Source organism: Pipra filicauda, unplaced genomic scaffold (assembly GCF_003945595.2).
Source record: "Pipra filicauda isolate LSUMZ 115617 unplaced genomic scaffold, ASM394559v2 scaffold12_size5214236_pilon, whole genome shotgun sequence".
Classification (NCBI taxonomy): domain Eukaryota; kingdom Metazoa; phylum Chordata; class Aves; order Passeriformes; family Pipridae; genus Pipra; species Pipra filicauda.
The window spans coordinates 680,001-705,329 of record NW_024103763.1 but is presented as its reverse complement, the minus strand read 5'-3'; the positions used below and the strand labels follow the sequence as shown (position 1 = coordinate 705,329).

Below are 25,329 nucleotides of genomic sequence, written 5' to 3'. Positions count from 1 at the left end.
ACTCTTTGTGACATGCTTGTGGTTCCTCTCAAGCTGCTCTTCTGTTTTTCCAAATGTTAGTAGGAAGCGATGTTATTTCATTGTATCTGGTATGTTTATAACCACAAAAAATTTACTGTATTTATAGAGCTCGTTGTGTTGCTGTTCTTTACATTGGTTTCTTCTGTCTGGTTTTAATAATGTGCCCAGAAGTGTAGACATCAGTCCAAGCAAGGCCTCTCTGCTGCCTTTATACAGACAAATGATTACTCTTAGTCCTTTGTTCAGTTTCTTCTCTGCTTCTTTCTTTTCATTCACTTTTCCTTTTGATTAGTGTATTATTTTAGCATAATTTTTGCCTTTCAGCGTCAGTCTCTCACTGTGAGCTAACATTTATCATTTTCACATCTCTGCTCCCTCCTCCCCTCCCCAGTATGGCCAGTATTATCCATGCTGGTTTTTATATTTATGCCCTTTTTAACTTTCTATTTGTCTGTTGCATTTCTATTTCTATCTTTCCTATTTTCTGCTCCTGCAAGAAGTTATTCCAGTCTGTATGTAACTATCACCTAAACAGTTTCTACTGTTGGTTGTTTTGGCTCTGAACAGAAAGCCTGGGTGGTAAACAGCCTTAAAGCTTAACAGAGGCTAAACTTTTCCATCTTCCAACACAAGAAACTCTCAATTCTGATATTAATTATTTGTCTCTTCTCCTACGTCAGTGTTAGAGTAAGTCTGGATTCTTGCTAGCAAATTGAGTTTGTTTGGGTCAAGCTGACCTCCTTTTGAGATCCCAGAAGTTTTCTCATTTTGTTGCTGCAGGCATCTAATTCTTACTTTTTTAATATCTCTCTTTTATACCATGCAACTAATAGCAGCAAGTAGACTCTATTTAGCTTAGTTCTGTTACTTTCTGTAAATTATTTAAATGATCACTCTTTTTCACTGTTTAAAAAGGACCTATGAATATCCTGAAAACCATTTGGTAATTCAGAAGTGTTCCTTATTTTACAACTGTGGTACTACAAGCAAAAGTATAACTACATAATTTCATCACTTGGACCAGGCTTGGGGCAGTTTCTACTACTGATTGAATTTTGCAGTTTCAGTGGATTTTTATTTTTTTTTTAACTACTTTCAGTTAAGTAAAGGTATAGGGTTCGTTGTTACTGATATATTCCCCCCCCCCTTCAACTTTTATGCATATTGGTAAGTTCAGTCTGTTTTGCAAACACTTACTAATGCTATAATACGTTTTCCCATATCTCCCTTCTCAAATTTTTACCGTTATTGATTGAAGATTCAATTGAGAAATGTGTTTAGAACCCTGCTTTCTGTGGTAATCATAGAAGTCAGTGGGAAGACAAGAAAATTGTATTGAAAGAAATTGTGTGCGTGTGTGTTTTGTGTTTCAGCATAGATTATCTCTGCCAAAATAATAGCTGTCATTTTGTTCTTGTTATATTAGTGGCCTGTAGCTTACTACTACCCCTTTTGCCTTGCTTTTGTCCATTTGCCTATTTGTGAGTAGAAAAAGAATTTTGTGAAGGGCCATAATTTGGGGGCTTTATTATGCTAATAAAATCAATATTTTGTTATCTATTTAAATTAAATATTCCAAGATGGTGACCCCACTCTACCCTAGTATCAAAGCTGCAGACCTTAACATTCAGTGACTTTGAAACTTGAGTTCTGTTTAGAATTTCACGTCATGCCTGTGGCAGGAGAAAAAGATGGAAAATGTATACGCTGAGCCTATAGGACTTCCTGCAGTGCTTATTAATCCTTTATGGATCATTTGAAATGTTTCTAGTTTATTTAAGCTTTGCTGCTTGTATCAGATTGTTCCTGCAAAAAAAGGGAAAAGTGATCATGCTTTGAATTTTTAAAAATGATCTCACTTTCAAGCAAAAGCACTTTTATGCTCCATTAGAGTTGAATTTGCCAAACTCTTACATCGCATTAACACAAGCTTTACTGGATAGATAAACGTGTTGTTCAAAGACTGACTAGAACTTTACCAAACTGCATATTAAGATTTTGTCATCCTGCAGTTTTTATCTTGAATATTTTCTTCATGCAAATAGAGGAAACAGACAAAATTATTTCATTAAGAAACCATGCAGCACAGTTTTTATCATTAACAAGGATAGAAAACAGGAAAATCAAATTTGATAGTTTGGTGTAAGACTAAAGAGTCTTGTAAACCTCTTAAGTGTGCCATCTTTCTTTTGTGAAGAACCATTTGAAGTTTATATACATAACTGAGGCTCTGATTTTTGTGCTTTGCTGCTGTGATAATGTTGTAGAATAAATGTGTAATGATTTATAGGTTGTGGGAAAAAAATTTCTAGATCCACAGGCAGGAGATGAAAACTCTGGGTTAAATTATCTAGGTGGCAAATTAAGGTCTGGTCTCCCCATGAAGTCCACTAGCAGATGGGTGAGCTAGGCATTCACTGCTCTTCACAGGACTAGAGAAACCAGCAGATCCCTGCACAGGAGTGGTCTGAAGGTTGAAACGTCCATGTCTGTTTTCTGGGATCCTTTCATCTCAAGATATATTTTCTTTGTTTAATTAGTAATTATATTTGTGAATGATTGTGTTGTCATTGTAAGTACTACTTTCAGGGAACTTTTTTGTTGTTTTGTTTACCAGTTTTAGACCAAGATTTTTATAATAATGTCTATATTATATCTTCTAGTTTTACTATTCCTGTGATATTTTAATATACTGTCTGCCTCGAATGATGTTTTTCAGGCATGAGTTCTATGAAATTTCTGCCTTAAAGTCAGTAACTTTACAGCAAAATGGAAAATTATTCGGGTTTAGTCTCCAAAAAGTTTTTTGTGAGAAATAACATTCAGTGTTAGAATCTTAGCTTATTTTTTCAGTTTCTGTTACTTCATGTGTTTTATAACATAGGAGAGTGGATCAATATCAGTATGAAGTAAAAACACCTTTTATATGTTTATACTCTCTTACAAAATGCTTATTACCATAGTAACTGAGGGAGCCTATTAGCTTAGTATATTTATTTAAATGTTTCTGAAACATGCAGAAAGTATTTTCCACATATTACACAAGAACATTTAATCCTCTCATGTTTTTGAAAAGCCACTTCTTCAGTGCCCACACTCATACATTATCTGTGTATGTGATTATTAATTCCATTTAAAGAAAACCCTAAAACTCCAAAAAAAAAAGGGGGAAACAAAAATATTTGGAGTATCAGCTTGAACTTGCATACACTTTTTCTAAGGATGTGTGATCTGACTTGAATTTCCATCAAAGGAAATTAAAAAAAAAGGAAAATTTATATGTGTGCTCGTGGATATGTGTCACATATGTAAAGACATTTACAGATATATACACACACTGCTTATGTATCTGATAGAATTTGGGAAACAACTTTTTCCTGAAAATATAGACTAAACTGAATTGTTGATAGTGTTTGCTTTTAATTTTCTTGCCCACCTTTCTCATTCTGTGACCTCTCATTTGTCTCTATTGCTGTCTTCTTGAGTTTTGATAAGTTAATAACCCCTCAGTTGTGCTAAAGCCAATTTAAAAGAAAAAAACCCTTTGAAACACTGTAACATGAGTGAAAGTATTGTTATGTGTTATAGAAGTTCCTGGCTTAGAGCAGACATGTCTAGTTTAAGATAGGTGTTTGAGGAGAAAAAGATTTAATTAATAAAGATCAGAGGTAACTAATCAGAGAAGTCAAGGTAAATTATTCTGATTAATAAATATGTGGATGATAAGGGACTGTAGGTGTCTTCATTCTGCTGCAGATTACTCTTTCTAAAGATAATGGTCTTCACTGAGCCGTGCACCACCATCTATGAATGGTGCAGCAATCTTTCCTTGTGGTACTTAAGCATCTGTATTGGCCTAAAGTGGACTTTGCTCTTACATACATCTCATGCAGGATAAGAGAGGTTCTACCAAAACCTTCTCCATGTTCCCCTGCTTGACATCTGTAGACAGAATCATGGAACCAGACCAAAGGGCCTGCTGCTGATAATATGAGAGGCACATTTTGCTGACTCATGTTCAATTTGGTATCCACCAGTTGTGTGGAAACCAAACTGTATCAGGAAACTCACCGAGGGTACCCGGTGCCCCGTCACACAGATCATCAGTGAAGGTCTTGAATGGGACTGGACCCCTGGTCCACACTGCTGCTTATTGGCCTCCAACTGGATTCTGTTCCACTGGTCACCACCCTCTGGGCCCAGGCATTGAGCCAGTTTTCATTCAAACAAGATTTTCCAAGCTCTGGCTCATATGACTCCCTTCTTCTCAAGATTTAAGTACCCTGTGCTGCCTGCACCTTTCCTCCATGAATATGCTTACACATTTTGCTGAATTCACCTCTGTCTCCTTTTGTCATGGTAAGAGACTGCTCTTCAAGGTCTGTTGCTATTATTCTTTTTTTAAGGCCTTCAAACATTGTTTATGGCTCTTCAGCATACCAGTTCTTTTTCTTTTTCCTTTTTAACTCTTGCCACCAGGACTGTGTGTGCTCCAGTACCATTCTCACAATGCATTTGAAGAAATTCACCTCAGTACTCATACACAGTTCTTCAGTATTCAACCTCCACATCTTCCTTTAAAGCTGATGTTGAATAACTTGTCTACCATGACTCCTTTTCAGCTGAAAATTTCTGGCATACAGTACCCCCATTCTGTAGGTGTGAACTATAGTCTTTGTTCCCAGTGTGTTGCTTTTGTTTCACTGTACTAACGTGTATTTTGTTTTGAATGAACACAGTTTACCAAACCAATTTCCTCGTGCTTATCATTATTTGCTGTTCTGCTTTTGTCATCTGTAAATTTGGTCTGAATTGATTCCTCTCTTCTCCTAATCACTGATGTAAATGTTGAAGAGTGTGAGTGTAACCTTTTCATTGTGATACACCACTGGAATCCCTCTGCATTCCATATTGAAAAATGCTTCTTGACTGTCATCACTCATGGACCATTGATTTTTATTTTTTTTTTTAAATGCTTCAACTTTGCACCTCTTAATCCATTTCACATGTACTTCATTAATGCTCTGCAATGCTAATTCTGTTGCAGTGTCCTTTGCAAGTAAATCAAATACTATTCAAGAGATTATTTATAGTACATCTGCCTTTCTCAAGCAAACTTGTAATGCAAATAAAAATGAAAAATGAAAAAAATTAACTGTCATGGCTGGTTGAGACTCATCTATATAAAAACATATTGACTGGTGTTAATTCCATTCCAGTTCTTAAATTCTTGATCACTGAAAGTCTCTATCAGTATTTCTGTTATTTTTCCTCAGGTTAGTGTTAGTCTGATACATACAAGAAGTTACGGGGTACTGATTTGCTTGTATAACTATTTCAAGGAAAATTAGCATTTTGGTAGATATGTAGGTCTCAGTCTTTTGAAGTGGCTTCAAGGGTTGGGAAATCCAGCAAGTAGTGGATCTTCTTGGCTCTAATTGGACTGTTAAATTCAGGCATTTTTTTATATGAATATACTGAATTTTGAAGGCCTATTAAGTATTTTCATGCTAGCTGACCAAAACATAGTTCTTCCTTATACGCTACTAGACTGTTACTGTGCTTTTCCAAAATATGGGGAAAAGTTGCTCTTCTGATTGTTTTGTGCTGCAGACTATTTTGTTGTTTTCATCACGTCATCGATTTGCTTCTGTGTTCTTAATTAATATCTGACCTAATTTTTCTCATTAGACTTCTACTTGGGAAAACTTCTCATTTGTGTCAGCAGCTGTCTACTTCCAGTCTCCATTTTTCATACTTCTGTTTTACACATTTTGCCAAGTTAAAATTTACTTGTAATTTTCCTTGCCCTAAGAGAGAGGACTTCTCAAATTATTTGGAACTGGATTTTTACCCACATGAAATATAATAAGGTCATAATACTGGTTTCTAGGTAGTCACAGTCTTCTACTCTAGTAATTTAATTTTTCTTTACCTGTCATAATGAAATTAGGAATTTGTATAATTTTTTTAATGAAGTATTCTCTCTAGATTATAGAAAATACTAATTCTAGATACTTGGGGCAACATGTATGTCTACCACAAACTAAAAGAAGCAACACATAGCAGCAAAGTTTTTTTTCTAGCAGACAGGATGTATCAAGTAACTTTTTCTGGTCTCAAGAGGCTGCAGTGGGAAAGTTCTCTTGGGCCATACCAATTTCTGTATTGAGCTGTTGGTTCTAAAGGCTTAGCAGGTCTCAGTAGCAGCCAACCTTTTAAAAAGCAGAATCATAGTGTATTTGAAGGATACTTCACCTGCTGTTTTTCTGCAGTTCGTTCATTCTGAATGTGATTTATTAAATAAAACTTTGGAGTTTTATGTTAAAAAAAAACAAATCTCCACAACAAAAATGTCCCATTTATTTAGCTTGTCTGTTGCCAGTGTAGAAGCAACAGAAAACAGTCTCTTCCCCATTCTCATATTTTTTGGTTCAGTGAGTTTATGACAGGCCTTTATTTCTGTTGAGTTGGCTTTTTTTTTTTAATGCTTTCACAGAAGCATCAATTTCTTAAGGTCCATCTGGTTACTTTAGTTGGTGTCCAGAATAGTTTAGTTTGACGAGATTTTCAAAAAAACAACACAGAACTGCCTCCAGTTTCTGTTGTTATCTCTGAACCTTCGTCCTAATTTTTTTCCTACTAGCTTCAAAGCAGTTTTTATTAAATTTATCATGTATTACATTGGTGTAAGTTTTGAAAATTTAAGTTCTAAGGTTTTGAAGCATTACCATTTTAGGTGTCTACCTTCCCATTTTGTATGCCAAACCTGTCTAAAGTTGAATTTTGGCTGAAATTTCAACCTAAAATGGATTAACATTTTTTTCAAGATTACATAAAGCATATTGTTTCTATCTTAAACTGATCCACAACAGGTCTTCTGAGATGCTGTTGTTCCTTTCTGACTTCACTTGGGTGCTTGAGATTGGCCTAGAGTCTTGAATTCTCTGTGGCAAGTAGCAAATACATGCAATTTATAAGCCTTTGAAATTTTTAATTATTAATAGAAAGGACTGTAAACTCTCTCAAACTCCCCCTCTGACCTTTCTTTTCATGATCTCTGGTCTGCATTTGGACCAGATGGTGTACCATGTATGGAGATGTTTCCTCAAAAGATGTTCATTATTAACATGGAGATTGATATGACAATCAGCCTCTCCTGAAGAAGTGAAGAGCTGTGCAGTCTGACTGGTGGGAATGGCAAATACAGTGCAAGCCAGCAGGGAGGCAGAACAAGAGCTCTCATTTTAAAAAGAACAGGCAGGTCTAAGGGAACGTTTGAGGGCAACCTCAGGAGACTGTAGGGAAGAGTTGTGGGTGGGTGTTGAAAGTAGTTACAGGAATGCAGGGGAAGCTGAGGAGGAAGCCTAACCATCTCATAACACTTAGCAAAAGTGTTTTTTTTTTGAGGTTTTTGAGTGTCTTGTTTGATGCTTAGTTTAATTAACAGTATCAGGGAGCAAATGTTGTCATTCAAGGTGGAGTCAAGTAGTGGAGTATATATTTAGTAACTCAGAATAAAATCTGCTACAGATTTCTTTTAATTATTCCAAATCAAAGTTCTAAAAAAACTGTAAGTTGCAGCTGAAATGTAGACATCTCATTATATGAGCCTGCCTAGTGAGGTCCACCAAGCAACTAAATTTATTCACAGTTGTGGTCATCTGAGGAGAAATGAATGGGAAAGGGAAAAATCTGATGTAATGTAAATTAGTTTAATCGAAGCCCACAGGTCTGAAGGTAAATTATAATCACTTGCTTATTGTATGACATTGCAGTAAAAGCAGTGCTAAAGTTGTTCAGGTGACCTTGCCATACCCGAAATGTAGGTGCTGTGGCTTTGAGGTCTTAAACACTTGGCCATGAGGAAGAGTATATATTTCCTCCTTCCTTCCTCCTCCTCCTTCCAACCTCCTCTTGGTTGTCTTTTGTCAGCCTAAGAAAGTCCATCTACATTTGATAACTTTACGAACCTTAAAGATAAATTCATAGTGCGGAGCAGGAGCTAGGCATGATTAATAAATAAAAGATAAAACCCAACACAAAACCAAAAAAACAACCCAAAAATGATTGTGAGCATTGAGTATAGATGAGTAAAAGAGACTAGAACATGGCCCATGAGACTGGAGCTGGACCTGGGTGGATGTAGATGAAACTAAAAGCAAAGAAGCTGAATTGAGTGGAATTGGTTGAATTAGAATATTCAAATGTGGTATCTGCTGGATAAGCACCTGACTGGGCAGGTAGGTTGACATAGCATCAGGAGGCAGGCATGGGTGAAGGTTGCCTGTGAAAATTTGGACACAAAACCCAAGCAGTTATATCTGAGTATGATTGGTTTAATAAGAAAAATATGAGAAAATTCCTAAGTATTTGCTTGCCTCTACTATTGGGAAATACTGGGCAAAATGTGTAGCTTGCGGAGAATGCAGAAAGTAATTATTATTATGGGCTACTCAGTTTATTTCAAGAAGCAAAATATGTGTCTTCCTTTAAACCCTATTTTGAAGAATGGATTTTTTTTTATATTTTATTTTAAAAATAGAAGAGAGATCCTGATACTGCAAAGTTGGACATTTGAAAGTTGAGGAAATCCCAGAACGAATACTGCTTACTTAAGTTTAATGCAGGTCATTTATATTTGATGTTACCCTTCCCCTTTTTGCTGTACATTGCAGCCCACAGGTTGGACAGCCCTTGTTGGATGAGCAGCCAGTCTGTATTTGTTTCTCTCCATTGCGTAGTGGATGCTCTCTGCCTTATAGAGTGTTCTCTCTGAAACTTTGCCTAGAATTATTTATTTTCCCATGGAGTTTTCTGTGGCACACTTCACTGAGGGATCAAGTGGCTCTTAAAGAGCATCTTTACAAGAGCTGTATTAAGCTAGGGGGCAATTATTATTTTTATTTCTCAGAGGAATGAGGCATTGGGGAATGAACAACAAACACGTCCATAAGTTTGGGTGCCCAATTTGTGAATCAAAGGACCTGTTTTTTCAGTGTGTAGTACTGAGTAACTGCCTGAAGCAGAGCTTTCAGGTTACAGTTGGGTCTACTCAAACTTGAGCATCATAGACCTTTAAATTTCACTGCGAACAGACTGATTATTGAGGTGATCATTGCTTGTGAGTCCATTCAGTAAACTGGAAGTGACTTGTCCAGCCACATGGAGAATCTGTGTAGAGGCAGTAGTGCATTTCAGCTCCTTGGGACCACAGTCATTGGACTTTAGCATTTTATTTTCATTTCTTTCATTTTATTGCATACTCTCCAGTGTTCCCAGTACAAAGTCTTATTCACTTTACAAGCCATTGTAAAGGCAATCCAGTCCTTTAATGAGGATTAAAATAGAGATGTGATCCTTTAACTGTAAATTATCACGTGATGTGTATGTACAGGGAACTGAAATGAGGATTACATGGGCTTCTGATTGCATGCTTCTTGAGCTTAATGTATTTTCACCTACTCTGTATGTGAAAATCTATTGCTAAAGGGTGCATTGCATTTTACAAGAAACATATGCATACATCTAATGACAGGATTTGGTCTATACAGAGACATGACTTGTTTTTATTAATGATATCATGAAAATTAAGCTCTCAACCATTCAATCAGCTCACTATGGCATAATAATGTTTCAGTACAGAGCCCGTGCTCCAGTAATAAATAGCGAATTTATTGTGAAGTTGATCAGTAATATGTATTGTACTGTTTTCAGCAGTTTTTTCTTATAAGTTCCTTGCAATTGTAAAGATAATAAATTTAAAGTTATTAGTTTATTATGTATTATAATACTATTCATTGGCAAATGTTTTAGTACAGTAGGTATTCCATTAGAAACCACCCAATCTGATAATTTTAAGAGTTTTTTTTTTCTTTTTAAGCAGCTGCTTCCTCTCTGATTTGGATTTTAATCATGACTTGACTTAAGCTTTCATGTCTTACTTATGCTGCCAGGAGGGAACTCGAGCACTAGTTTACTTAATTATTTGCTGTACAACAGCTGCTAATATTAAAAAGGAAAAAAACCCACGAAAAATGCCATCTCATCTTTAGGTCTGCTACAGACAAAAAAAGCAAAGGCAGAGGAGATGACTGTAGCTACCCTGTCTGCTTGGCACCGGCTTCCTCCTCCTCTCTCACTTTCAGTTTTCAGTGTAATGAAGAGCAGGAGAACAATATTCTGTAATTAAGGATTCCATTAAGTTGAAGAAAAGAGCAAATGGAGTTGTTTGTTCTCCTAGCTGAAAAAATTTGTCTGGGGTGGGGGGTTAGTGGTAGTAGTGTAGAAAGAGAGAGGTGGGTGGAGAGACTAAGTCAGGGCTGTTTGTTGAATATACTGTTAAGGACTGTTACCATCCTAATTAATCAAGTTAGAAATTACAGCTGTAGTCGGTTTCCCCCCAATTCTTGTTATCAATTTTCTTCTCTTTTGAGACAAAGCAAATATAAATTTTGTGTTCATTTGTCATTCGTTCTTTGACTTCAGCATCTCTGAAAATAACAATGTAGCACAAAAGACCAGTATTTACCTAGTTGTAATGTGGGTTGCCATGGTGTTTTGCAAATTATTGCAATTATGTTCACCATGCGAGTCGCCCTTGGTAACTGGCGAAAAAACTGATAATCCTGTTTTGAACAAAAGGTCAAATTGCTGAATAGAAAGTCTTGATTAACTAAAAGATGTACAAAGTGGAATTATTTCCTACCATTCAGAAATAGTTCTTGATCGGGTTTGGGGGAGGGGGTGAGTAAGTACATCTGATTACTGAAGTACAAAGCATTGAAAGGATGTTGTCTTGAGCCTTTCATGTAGTCTTAATGGTGGCTTTTTTGTCAAATTTACCCATTTGCGGCATTGAAAGAGGCAGCTGCATTTAAGCTTGAGAGATGGTGCTTTTCAAGAGTTCAGTGCATGGAAAGTTCTCAGCAGTATCTGCAGTTTACTATTAGACCTTCGGCTATTAAAACTGATGTGCTGCATTTGAGCCCATAGCTCTTGGTGCTTGTAAAACCCTCTGACTGATGATCTAATAAAGTGCTCTTACCGGACAATCTCTGATCAGATACTTTAGGGGGAAAAAAAAAATAACCACAGCTCTGAAAAGGATGGAGGTAGAAACACATGGCTATACTGAAAAGTTTGCTTTTGTAATCTGCAGTGGAAATGTTAGTAAATAAGACTGTATTTTCAATTTGAGTATTTTAAAGGCCCACTGTTCCAGAATTCATTTTTATTTACATTTATGAAAGCAAAAATCAGTCTGAAAAGATTAAAAGTTCTTCATAATTGCTAGTCCTCAACAATTACATACAAATATATAGAGGGAATGGTCTTCTGCACTTTAATGCTGTGAATTTCCTTTCGTCTTTCCTTTTTTATTCTTAGGAGTGGCAGGGGGAGCGAGGGAAGACGTGAAGAGGATTAAGGGTTTTTCCTTTTTTAATTATTTCTACTTTTTGTTTTTAAATAGCTACCTGGAAATTAATTCTTAAAACTTTGGAGAGCTTGTGTGAGAGCAGCATGAAAGCAAAGTAAACCTGAACAAGTTTGTGGGTTTACATTCTGCATCACCTAGCAACCCCCTGGCTCAGCCAGTTCTCTCCTCTGCCCCCAGTCCTGTTTACAGACCATTCAGACTGCTCTTCGAAACCATGAAAGATATTCAGTTTCATTAGTGCCATTCTCAAGGAGAAAATAATTAAACTTAAATGAACAAACACTGCTTAGCGATGCTTTAAACTTCTCTAGTTTAAGGTGACCAGACTGTTGAGACCACTTTCTCTGCCATTACCTTTCACTCTTTTGAGCTCCTCTAAACTCGCCTACCCATGTATGTGCTTTATAGTTTTTAAAGTTTTCAGAACTCTATTAACTCCTTCAGTATTTAGAGATGTTCAGAACCATATTGCAAAGGTGTTTCACACAAACAATCTTTTTGTCTCTTTACCAACTTGAGATGTACACTGGAGCTGACAAACCTTACTGTTACTGCCATGTACATGAGCAAAACCTCTGTTTGTTCTAATTTTATATCTGATGTCTTGCAGGAAGTTCACCATGACAAGTCTGAGACAGGAAAAATTCAAGGACTGTACAAATGTTTGAGTGGAGAAGGAAGAAAACAGATTTGTGGAAGAAGTGGGGGGAGGAGAGTGTTTTGTAACAAAAGTAGAGGCATGGTTTTTAAGAAATCTTTGAGTTCTTACTATTTGTATGTTGCTAGATTCTTTAACAAGCAATAGTGGATGGGCTGTATGAGCTCTTTATGCTTTGCTGACAGTTGACAGACAAAGCAAAATTTTTTCTGAGGCAAGGTACTGTACTTAGTTATGACCTATTGTACCCTAAGAGTATGGCTTGCTTTGAGTTGTATGAATAGGGAGAGTATTTTGGCAAAGTGAACTTAAATATCCTTCTAGAGGTTTTAGCTCTCAATACAGAAATACATAAGACATCCTTCACTGATCATTTTCTCGTAGTTTTCCATATGAAGTCATTTTAAGTATTTCTTCTCTCAGTTGCTTACTCAAAATTCAATTTAGCTGTTTTCAGATTGTCTTAAGTGAAATAAAATTATTGGTAATAACTGCTTCTCTTTGTGAGCAGTATGTCAGCCTGTGAACACTTATGCTCTACTTTTTAATCTTTAGGGGCATGTGTTTTGGTACCTAGAACCTTATTTACTGAAGATAAGAAGACCAGGGTATTGGATTTGATGTGAAGTAAAGCAGAACATACTGGCTAATTTAGTTTGTAATGTTCAACTGTTAAAGTTGGAATTTGTCCACTTGTGGTGCTATTACATGTGTTTAAATGAGGGCCACTGTTTGCATCAAATCTGTCATAAGGGCTTGGAGTGCTCTATTATTCTTTCAGCAGGCTGATGACAGAGCCTGGTCTTTGCACAAATGAGATCAATAAGTTTCAAATAACTTATATGAAAGACATGTGACTGTACATTTAAAGGTGTCTTATTTAAAAGAAAATCAATTTCTAATAGCATGTAAAACTCTGACATTGACCTACAAGATATTTTTCACTTCTGTCTTGTTTGGTAAGTTTGTTTAAAACATCTTTTACGTTAGCTTGAGCGTTTGAGTTCTTGAGGGGTTGGGTAAGGGTGCATTTCTCAATGGTTATCTGCTGCTTTGGTTACATACACACACTTCCGAGACTTTTAATGGTAAAATTGATATGAAATTTTCTTTTGGTCTTTCATGGTTTCCTTGATTCTACCCCGCCACCCCTCAGATCTGGATTAGAATGCAATTCAAGTTCTATTATTTTGGAGTATTCAAAATTACAAAATACCATTCCTGAAACTCAGGAACTCATTTTCAGTAGCTTGTAAATAGGCAGATGATATTCTGTGGCTGACTTTGCGTGACAACAGCAGTGCATTGCTGATAGGACTGTGAGGGCATGCAAGTACTGAAAGGACTCCTAAAAAGTATGCTATGGGACATAATTTTGTTGTAGCCTAAATCCTCTCAAGTTAATGTCTGTTTTCCGTGATATCCAATACAAACTTTGGGTGTTTTAGACAGCGCAGTTGGCAGCTTCACTTCTCTTAAGTGAGCTGGCCACCTGGAATCTACATCAGTGCTTTTACTGTTACCATATCATCAGCTTTTTCAAGATAAAAGGACATTCTGTGTTCTAAGAAACTCAGGTAGTATTTGTGTCCTCATTCATGCTTGCTTTAAGGTAGCAAGTCAGTGTAGTTACATTGCCTTCAGTTGCAGTTTGTCTAGTTGTTTGGACCTTCATAGTCTGGTCCTTCAATGGTGTGGTTCCATTGACTCCAGGTGCCTTTGGGTCATTTTGGGCTCGCAGTTTTCCAGTGCGGAACTGAGACAACAGATATGAATGTTTCTGAGAGCAGGAGGTTTAAGTATTTTGGAGAGGGTGTCCTTCTCTTTTACCAGCATTGGGTGGTGAAGTGATCATTTGCCTTCCACTAGGAAGTTACTAGCTGAGATGCTTCAATTTGATAACATTCTTTAGTGTGCTTCCTGTGATAATAACACTGGATATATAACCAACCATCTCCAGTATCTGTACTGCTTTCAAGTAATACACTTTGAAAAGCATATCTCATTGTTTCATCTTTCATTTAAGTTTTGTATTTTTCCTAGAAGATCTTGTCTATCTGTTCATCAGCTTGGATAATGCTGAATTCAAGAGGAGTAGAGTGAACCATCCAGGAAAGGAATTTCCTTTCTTTGTAAGAGTTCTGTTATCCTCTCCCTCCCACAGCTAAACTCTGATCAGTTATACAGGCCAAAACTCAAGAAGCTCTAAAAATAAGGAAATGCTTAGAAAAGAAATTGAAATTGTATCTTCATCTTCCATTAAAGTGAGGCAGCATGAAATGGAGTGTGAAATGCTGTGGTCGCTATTTACATTTGCCCTAAATTGGATGATCAGGTAGCATTAGACTCTAAAAATACTCATAGTGGGAAATGTAACCTATTTTTTTCTGGATGAGGAGCTACATATGATATTTATTGTATAGAAAAAGAAAAATTAATACAAAGTCAGTGGCCAAGAGTTGAGTTGATAAAACAGGTCCTCTGAAAAGTCCTATACGACACTGGATCTATGATCAGATCTCTTACTGCATTATAGTTAGCTTTTTGTATTAATTTCAGGAACTAATTTCAGTTGTTGTTACTATAATAGTTACTAAAAAAATTTACATTACCAAAATGTATACAACACACAACAAAATACCAGAGAACATAAAGTAAGCATTCCCTGGGTAAGGGATTTAAGATGTAGGGTAAATTTATAAAGAAATCTAAACAAACCTAAGGTGCTTCACTATTCTAAGCATTTGCTGCAATATCTTTGAGAATAAGAAGCTTGAAAGCATGTTTAACGTGGTACCTATCCCACTTAAAATAAAAAAACAAAAGCTCCAGTCAACCAGCATCAATAGTAGACTCTTGACCCAATTTTTTTATAAAACAATCTATTTGAAGAGTCTGGGAAAATATCAAAGGAATCTGTTATTTGGAGATGATTAAATGTTAGTTAGGACAGCAGTATAAAACCTTGAAACAAAACATTCTCAAAGGTCATCTTTGTCTTACGTACTGAAATTGGAGTATAAATATTTTAACTTAGTTTTAAGATGTTTTTGACTTAAAAGTTTCAGTTATGCCTGATGGTTCAAGAGAATTTGCACACACTGTGAAATTCTTTTACATTTTAAAATTCTGGGATGGAGTTCAGGCATAACCTCTTCTCTAGAAGGGATCTCTTGAACCTAGCATTAGGGCTTCTGACAGTGCAATTGGATCTCCTTATGGTAACATATTAAATAAGTAGAGAGAGCTTCTCCGGAAATTTCTTTTTAAAATTTTGGTGAAGTGGAAAAGAAGGCTGGAGTGACTAGTGCTTCGATAACAATGTCTGTTCATATACTGCTTTGAGATCTAAATATGTTCGAACTTACTAATTGAAGAGGCTTTACAAGTCCCCTAGATTTCCTTGAAAGATAAAATGAGATCCTTCTCATGGTCTCACAGGTACATGTTTTTATTAGTGCTTGGTATCTGGTTTGTGGAATATCAAGCCTTGTAGGATCCTGAAAAAGTTGCTGGCCCTGAGTTCTGCGTCACTGATTGCTTCTAATTCCATTACTCAGTTGTTCTGTTTGGTTTGCGTGATTCTTGTCAACAGAGCGTGCCTGTTTATTCCTTATCAAGAAGATTATCATTGATAGGAAAAATGCCAGAACAGATAATATGCTCCTTATAAAGGCTCCTTCTGATGGTGATCATTTTGTTAGGGGGTGAGGAAGGAAGGGAAGCCTGACGGTTCATTTTCCATATATGACACTCTTCTGTGACAGCATATTCTTCTTTGTTTTCCTCAAATTTCTTTCTGACAAAATTATCTTAGAATTTCACCTTGATGAAGAATTTACTTATTCTTTTCTTTCCTGTGCCCAAAGAGGGGGATGACCAAGAGGTAGGTTTTTAAACATATGAAAGGTGGTCCTTTCATATGTTGACCTAGTCTTTTATAAATTGAGATAATCTTGTCTCCAGGTTGTTTGTATTAGTAGCTACAAGTTCCAGAGGAATGGCTGTCTCTGCGCAGGCTCCCAGGAGATGCAGAGACTTGACAAAGTCAAATGTCTTAAGGTGTCACGTGTGTGGGGTTCTCCTGATCAAAGTGTTCTACACTGAGTCTACTCTGGTAGTCTCACCAATAAATTACTCCATCTGTAAGATCAATCAAGCAACTATTGATGTGCCTTTGTACTTGCTCTGGAAGGACATTCAGGATAAAGCAGCTGACTGGAAGCAGCTACAGAAAGTACACAAAGCAGACAGGCACCAGGACACTGCAAAGAGTTACTTTTCCTTCAGAAGAGAATAGTGTGTTTCTGTTTATGCCAATCCCAGACTCATCAAGTCCTCTATCTTGAAAAACCCTTTCAAAAATTTAATGAGTCTATACCTCTCCTATGTCTAGCAGCGGTAGAATTTGTTTCTTTGTAAGAGTGGTCTTCTGAGGTTTTTATCAGGTACATTTGCCCATGAAAAAAGTGGGATGTTGCTTCAAGAACCTAAAATACGCCGAACTTCACTGTAGTGGTGGAATCACCCTCCCTGAAGTGTTCACAAGGTGTGTGGATGTGGCACTTGGGGCACTTGTTTAGCAATTGGACTCTATGATCTTAGAGGTTTTTTCTGACCTTAGTGATTCTATGATTCACATCGCTAAGTGGGTAAAGTTTTCTGGTGAAGTCTCGTTTCACTATTTATGATAGCATCCCTGACCTGAGGGGATTTCTTCTTGGCATTGTAGCAGTGGCAGGCAGGTGTCACCCAAGTCTGCGTTGTCTGAAAATTCCAGTGCGTGACACTAGTTCTCACAGTGCCATTCAGATATTAATTGTTGCTGCTATCTCACTAGGATGGTGCAAATGCATTGGATTGTATCAGTGTTATTACTAGAGTATGTCTTTGTTCTAAACGGGCAAAAAAGCAGATTAGGAATTGAAATTACTTGAAAGTAATTTGGTTTCTGGTACACAACAGAGAAACTTTCCTAACTTTACAGCAATAGCTCATCTTTAAGTCAATATTCATACCACCTTTCATGTTTAAAGATGTAGCTACTATTAGTAGTCAAAACACTTGCCAGAGAATGTGCAAACAGAGGGTTTGGCTGTAATTCCTGAGATGCTGTCTACCACTAAGGAAAGTTTGTCTGTCTGTTCCCCCAAACACTCAGCTATTTACAGAAGGCACAGAGAGGGAGAACACACCTGTGATGTGGAACAATTATTGCGATTGGAACTGATAACTTTCAGGCCACTGAGTCAAGTCCTCTGTTGCCATGATGAACGGCCTGATTTGATTTCATAAAATCATCTATTTTTTAACATTACATGGGGGTATTTATATGTTTGATAGTGTACCCAGTAATGCAATATTATTGGAACCTCATCCTTCCAGAGGGTTTAAAGACACTTCAGCCAGATTTGTCCTGTTAGGAAATGCTATCCATAATAATGGACGTTGGCAGGAAAGTGGGTTTTGAAGCTTCTGGTCTTGGAATGAGTGAAAATAATATGCTTTTGTAGGAATAGTATAAAAAAGGAGGTCAGTGTGAAATTAAAGTGGCCTGATTAGTGACTCACAATGATGTCCTGATCAGAAAGTTTTCATTGCATTGTCTCTCACATTCAACCTTGCAAAAACTGGTTTGCTGATCAGTGGCATGAACAGCAAGCTTATGCTGGTTGACTTGGACAGTACGTTCAGGTTGGGTTCCTACATTTCCCTTCTGGTGTGTTTGGTGATTTAAGGTGATAATTTCAGCTCTGCAATGCTGAAGCCATGGATTTTGAATGTAATATGCTCAAGGTCAGGTCTCCCAGCCATCTGGAGATTGGACATCATCCAGTAAGATCCCATTATCTAAAGCCCATGTTAAAATTGTCTTCAATGAGGAGAAAGATTTTAGAGAAGCAAGCACAAATTACAATTAAATTCAACTCCAAAGTAACTGATAGTGACTTGTGAATAATTTTCAGTGCTTTGTGCTTTTTACTACCATGTTTTTTCATTTCATGTGAACTTCCAAAGCGTTGTAGTGCCTTAGCATCCAGACTGTCCAAAGGCAGGAACAGATGCAGAACTGAAGTATCCTAGAGAAGCACATCCAGTTTTCTGCTGTAGCAGGCAACCAAGCTACATTGTGAAATGTAAAAACTATTAAGATAAGGCTAAATGAATGTATGTTGTTGACTCCTGCAACGTCTGTTTGACAGGCTGTTCTGAAACCACTTGCCTCTGTATGTTGGGGTAATACTTCTAATGCTTGTTGATCACTAGAATGGAAGAGGCTAATTCTCAAGAACAGACTTAAAAAGAAACAAAATTACTTTTGACTTGCAAATTTCTCCCCTTTATCTACAGTTCATGGACATAATACTTTTGAGGGATTTTCTTTTATATTTTGCATTTGTTTCAGGGGTTTTTTTGTATACTTTTTATATTTTAAAATAAACTAAGCATTTGTAGGCAGAATGTTTGGAAACGCTAGTTGCTTTTTTTTTTCCACTCTCTATCAACTTGTATTTCATTTCCCACAGTGTTGCAGATACCAAGTAGAACAAAGCTGAAGATTTCCTATTATGATTTTGTTTGATCTATTGCAAATTAATTTACAGACTCAGTGATAGCTGCTGGGAAATGAAGGATTGGTTTTGTTTGGTCAGTGAAGATGACAGACATGGATCAAATAAGAGTTAACAATAATGCACTTGAACAGATTGAATCAGAACATAATGCATGTATTGAATTTGATTGCAACATGCATGGCCATGGAAAAGTTTTTTGTTTAAAACAAATCAAGGCTATGGCTTAATTATCAAAGCAAAACAAGAGGCATAAAGACCTACATGTTTCTGATACTGCTTTTTTTTTCAAAAATAGCTCCCTTCACACAGTTATCTACATGTTTAATTTCCATGCATAATAGCAACAGTTATTGTTGTCATATGTTAAGAGAGATTAACAGATAGTAAGTACAAACAAAAACAAATAAGGCCTGAATAGAGAGGTGACAAAGAAGAAAAGACCTCTTTAATGTTAATTATAACTGGTAGGAAGTCTATACAAATGATATTAATTGTTTTCTGTATGAATTGAAGGAACATTTAGTATCTATGCAATGTGTTTGGGCTTTTTATTGTAGGCAATACTTAGAAATCTTAATTTTTTAAATATATTTTATTGCAATATGTACTATTCGGTGAAACTTGTATGTTTTTATCATTATTTCTTTGTAGCTGAAAACAAGCATAATAGTAAGCTGTTGATGTTGAATGGTTATTTTTATCCTACCGTTTTTTTACTTTAAGCACCTGTATTTTGTGACCAGCAAAGCTCCCAGTGCTTTCTTCAACAGTGACTGCATTAGCCTGGTACAACTGCATAAAGAAACTCTCTTCAAATATCATTAGTCAGTGGTAGTTTAGGGGGACCATCTGTGCATTCCATTGTAAGACAGTGGAAGCAGTACCTTGTGAGTGGTGTAGTCCTTTGTTTCTTAATTGTTAGCTAAAAATGCCAAAAGGTGGCAGGAAACACATTTATTTTTATTGTGCATTATTTTCATGGTTGTCTATTTTTGAATATTCTGTTCAGCTGGGATGAAGCTGGGATGATGCTCCCATTCCAGGCTTTGTTTTTTCAGTTGCACTTGCATTCCCTAAGTATCTTGCTGTCTGGCAGTTTCCATGCTTTGTTTTTCTAGTATAATAAATTGTTTCAAAGTTCAAATGTAGTCATTTAATACGTTTTGAGTCATGAGTGTTCTCTTCCTGCACACAGAATCTTTTCATAGTTACAGCTGAAACAATTACACTCTTTAACAGGAGGGGTTTGGAATGGGTGAGGACACCCTCTGCATCTCCCCCTGCCTGGCTGTGTATTTGAAGGCCCTGCTTGTGTCAGACTGCTGCCAGATGTTTCATAGGTAGAGATGCCACATAATAAGCAAATGTGACATAAACAATTTTCTATACAGAGCATAACTTTTGTCTCTAAAAATTAACTTAATGGAAGATCTGTGACAATTCATTATCCTTTCCAGAAATTTTTTTGTTCTCCCTCACTGTGGCTCTAATGATATTCTTGGTACTCACATAAGTGAGTGCCTGAAGATCTCATTGCTATCCTTGAGTAGCTTTTTTTTCTGTACAAAGAAAGACTTGTTATTCCAAGTCTGTCAAAACTGAGTTATTTAAAAAATGTGAGGCAACAGATAAACACCGTCCTCTTTTAAAAATAAATGTGAGCTTCATTTGCAAAACCAAAGTCAAGGACTATCTTTTTCACTTGAGGCTCATTTGTGCCTGCTGACTTCAGAAGACACAGGTCAGGTGTCTGTGTTAGGTTGTGTCCTAAGTTAGGATTTTTCACAATGAAGCATGTGCTGATGAAGTAGCTCAGTCTTGTTGAGCAGTGTCTTATCTTTATAATGTTAGTTCTGAAGTATTTGTCATAAATAAATTGTATATGACAAGGAAAGTGGTACTAGGACTGCTGGGGCAACAGTTGTGCAAGAGACCAAATTAAATTTGCAGGTTTTTGAATTCTTGAAATTTTCTCATTGTGCAGTATTAAATATGTAGTTATTTACATTGCTAATCTACAAAACAATAAAACTCAAACTTAGTGATCAGATCACTAATTACACTGTTTCCAACCCCCCTTATTTTATTAAGAGCATCTAGATTAGGGAGGATTTGCCTCATCCCAAAATCTGTTAGGTGAATTAGTTTTTGGAGATGATTTTTCTTCCTCCCTTTACTATAAACAAATCATAGGGTGACCAGCTTAAACTGGTTATCAGGCTTTTAGATATCAAAGTTGGGTGAAATGAATCTACCTGCTTATCTTAATAGACTCAATTCCTGCATTATGGACTTGAGCACACATTTTAGGAAGCAATTTGCATTACTGTTGGCATGAGGTTCCACACACAGTTTTTTTGGTCTGGCAACATAGACATAAAAGCTCTGGTGTGCAAGGGCAACAGGAAGTGTTTTGGTGGACTTTACACCAAGTGGGATAGTATTGAAATTGTGATATGGCTGGAAAAATGGTGAAAGAAGAGAGGTCTCTGCCATAAATGAGGTAAAGGATTTGAACTTTCATCTTAAAAAGATACATAAACAAACAAAAAGCCTGAAATAGCCTTGGAGAACTTTTGAAATTATTATGGAAGATATTTTTAAGTTGAAATTTAAGTGGAAATTAGGTATAAGTCATCGCCAGAACATACAGTTGGAACAGCTTGTTGAAGAGCCAGTGAGAATGGAATCAAGCAACTTTTTGAGTTGTTGTCTGATTCCTAGTATTTCCATGAAAGTACCAGGAATTCTGGTACAGTTAGGTTTAACTTCTTCGCAGGAGCTACAAAAATTTTGGTAACAGGCAAAAATAAGCAGTCACTATAACCCACACAGACACGAGCAGCTGATGATCTGAAATGCAGAGTTTGCAGGGCTGAGCTGCTCAGGGGTGGTAAAAGCAGGAACTGCTTGAGAAGAGTTGCAGGTAGACTTTGTGACTAACTGGACTTGTCAGTTAACACTGGAAGATGAAATCTTCTGCCAAGTAATGTGAAGGCAGATGCTGAAAAACCAATCCTAATTTTGTATATAGGGTGTGTATTGACTTACAAGGGAAGAATAAAATTACAATTCTTGGATAATGATAAATACCTTTCTGGAAATGACTGCTCAGTGCTCAAATGCTCAGTAGTGCTCTAGACAAACAGAACTTGAGGAAAGAAAAGAACAGAGAGCAAGATGGTAAATACCATTTTGTTTCTGTATAAATTCATGTTCATCTAGCATCCTAAATACTGTGTACAATACCGGTTTCATCTCCCTCCCCATTTGTCCTCTATTTTCCCCCCAGTCCCCTCATTTCAAAAAAGACTTGGAAGAGATTCAGAGAAGGGCAACAAAGATTTGGAGTGATTTCCATGAAAGGAACAACTGAGTAAATTAGGACTGTGGTTTGGAAAAGAGTTTGATTGCAGGTGATGTGATGGAGGTCTGTAAAATCATGAGTGGCATGGAAAAAGTGAATGCAGAATGATTTTTCCTAGTCTCTCCTGATACAAGAACTAGAAGGCATTAAAAGAGAAAGAGTGTGTGTGTTCAAGAAAAGTAAGATACTTTTTCATATAGCGTGTAGTTGTTCTGCAGTATATTGCAGATGCTAAGTTTCAATTGGTTGAAAAAGCACTTGAAGTTCATTGGGGTAGGAGTAGTAATGCACCCAGTTGCCACTGAATACAGAGACAATGATTCAGGTGGTCCTTGAGCCATATCCAAAAGTTGGGAAAATCTTTGGAAGAGTTTAACTGTGTGTTTTCTCTTACGCTATTCCTTTGTATCTTATATAGGTGGTTCTTAGAGATGAGGTGTAGTGTTGTTTTTAGCCTATGGTCACACCTGGCACAAAAAGTGCATTCTTACCAGTCCCAGAATCATTCTTTGTTTCATACTCTTAAGAAAAGCCTTTTGTATTGTCTCCCTGAGCTTAGATAGAGCAAACTGGCTCAGATTTTATTCCATTTTAACTCAGGAAAATGTTAGTTTACATTGAAGTCCCGAAAGATTTGTAAAAAAAAAATATATATATATATTTGAAAACAAAGAAGAAAGGAAAGCTTCTGGCTGGCATCAGAAAACAGAAAAGTTAAAATTGTTTTTCCTCCTCTAAAGTGTAAGCAAGAAAATGGCACTTTACTTAAACATTTAATTTATTAAAGGTCTATGAGATGTCCTGCTGATTGGTCTACATAGTTGGATAAAATAATCCTGTTATTTTAATGCCTCATCTGGAGAAGAGAAGAGGTTTTGGTATATTTCAAAGAAAGGATGACTGCAGTGATCATAATGTAGGATTTTGAAGCAAGAAGACTTCAGCTTTGTTCTCTGCCATTACTTGTGTTTAAACAAGGACCATAGAATCATAGAATCGGCTGGGTTGGAAAAGACCTCTGAGATCATCAAGTCCAACCCTTGATCCACTCCCACTGTGGTTACCAGACCATGGCACTAAGTGCCACATCCAGTCTCATCTTAAAAATCTCCAGGGACAGAGAATCAAGCACTTCCCTGAGCAGCCCATTCCAATGCCTGATTACCCTCTCTGTAAAGAATTTCTTCCTAATATCCAACCTAAACCTCCCCTGGCAGAGCTTAAGACCATGCCCTCTTGTCTTACCGATAGCTGCCAGGGAAAAGAGACCAATGCCCACCTGGCTCCAACCTCCTTTCAGGGAGTTGTAGAGAGTGAGGAGGTCTCCCCTGAGCCTCCTCTTCTCCAGGCTGAACAGCCCCAGCTATCTCAGCCTCTCCTCATAGGACTTGTGCTCGAGTCCCTTCACCAGCCTTGTTGCTCTTCTCTGGACCTGCTCCAGCACATCAATATCCTTCTTGAACTAAGGGGCCCAGAACTGGACACAGCACTCGAGATGTGGCCTCACCAGTGCTGAGTACAGGGGAAGAATCACTTCCCTGGTCCTGTTGGCCACACTGTTCCTGATCCAGACCTTCATCTCTTTATACGTATTATAGTATCAGATTCACAGAGGATGTTAAAGATTTTTCTTCCTTTAATGTGATTTGTTGTTTAGGTGGAATAAAAAGAGGCTATAACTTGAAATTATGGTAAAAAATTATTTTCTTCTATGTTCTCCCTTTCTACAGGGTTGGTTAATATGTGAGGAGCCAACTTGCCAGAATCGAACCCGTCGTCTTCCCCTGAGTTTTTCCCGGAGTGGCCCTGTGTGCCAGGCCTGCAAGAAGGCTGTTCTGAGACCAGAGGTGAGTGTTTTAGTACAAAGCTTTGACAGCAGTGGTGCCAGACTCTCATGAAGTTCACCTGGCTCTCAATTCTACCTTTCAAAGGTTAGCAGGATTAAGCAGGAATTTTTTAATTAGTTTATTAGTTTAAAGGGGCCTGTTTCTGCTTTTCCTGATCCACATTTAAGCTGCATCCTCACTGCTGTGAAGAGAGCATGCCATGCAGCTGCTGTGTTTGGAAGTTTTCCAGCTGATGAGCATTTGGTCAGCAAACTAGAATTTGCTGGAATGTTTCTACCAGAATACAGGTAAATTAAAACAGACAAACAAAACCAGTCTTTCAAACCAAAACCAACTACCTGCTTTTCTGCTGACTGGTTCTTACCTGGCTGAATTTGGTGTGGAGAAGCTGGAGGTGAGCTTTCATGCCATCTTCTGGGGATTCTCTAAGATGGTAAGGGTTTTCAGGAGATGAGAAGTTCTGGGTTCTGCACATTTGAATTTGGTTCCATGCCTGAAAAACGTAGAAGCTTCTAAACCTCACATTGAGCTAGATGGTATGGTCTTCCAGAATATAGGACTGCCTGTTGGTTCTCTTGGTTTCTGAGATTAAAGGAAATTGATTCTGTTTCATGTTTTAAAATTCTGGCAAAACACTTACAATTGGTAAGAAAAAGAGGAAAAAATGAGTTTAACACTTAGAAATATTGACAATTTACATAAAATGACCAAAGAGAGGGTGAGAGAGTCTGTAAAGAAAATTGTAAATCTATGATTTCAGGTTGTAATAAATCTTTAAATTATTCTTACTTACATAAAACTTAAAAAAAATCAGAAATTTGTGGCGGGGCTGTTAAGTGAATGATCTGAACAGTATTGTTTGATTTACCATATGAGATTTTTTTGGTCCCTCTTATTCAGTACCGCAGATGTAAAAAAGTCCAAAGGATAAGTGTCAGTAAAAATCCAGGGACTGAAAGAGCATTGTGAAAGAAAGGCTAATCAAAAGCCATTTTTTGCATTAGTGATAAGTTAGTGTTCAAGAATATGAGAAGGCCAGATAATGAATAGCATTAAAAAGTGGATAAAAATGAGAAAGTTCCCAAACTCTTAGCACAGGAACCAAGTGATTTCAGATTAAATTAAAAAGGAAGAAAAGCAACCCTTTCACCTGTGTCATAAATCTGAGTATATAACTAAGAAATTGAAAGTAAATACCAGTGGAAAAAGAGACCAAGGCTTATATGGTTATTACAAGTGTCCAGTCATATTAGTTATCAATAAAACTTATGAAGAAATTCAGGTTTTGATCCGATTTCTAGCTATTAGAGAGATGTATGAGACCTCTAAGGAGATTATTCTGCCCTCTGCTACCTCTGCATTCTCTCACATTCTTCCAAAGTGCAAATGCATTAGCCTGCATAAGCATAAGATGCTCCACT

At 37.0% G+C, this 25,329-nt stretch overlaps 1 protein-coding gene across 3 annotated transcripts in view; it reads left to right on the top strand.

Annotated features, from left to right (window-relative positions):
- The window catches only part of POLA1 (DNA polymerase alpha 1, catalytic subunit), a 196,416-nt gene that overhangs the window by 104,546 nt on the left and 66,541 nt on the right, over positions 1-25,329 (top strand). For all 3 annotated transcript variants that reach the window (XM_027727896.2, XM_027727895.2, XM_039391330.1), the window contains exon 35: positions 23,792-23,908. In XM_027727896.2, the coding sequence (XP_027583697.2) occupies positions 23,792-23,908 (117 nt within the window). The remainder of the gene's footprint in view (positions 1-23,791; positions 23,909-25,329) is intronic.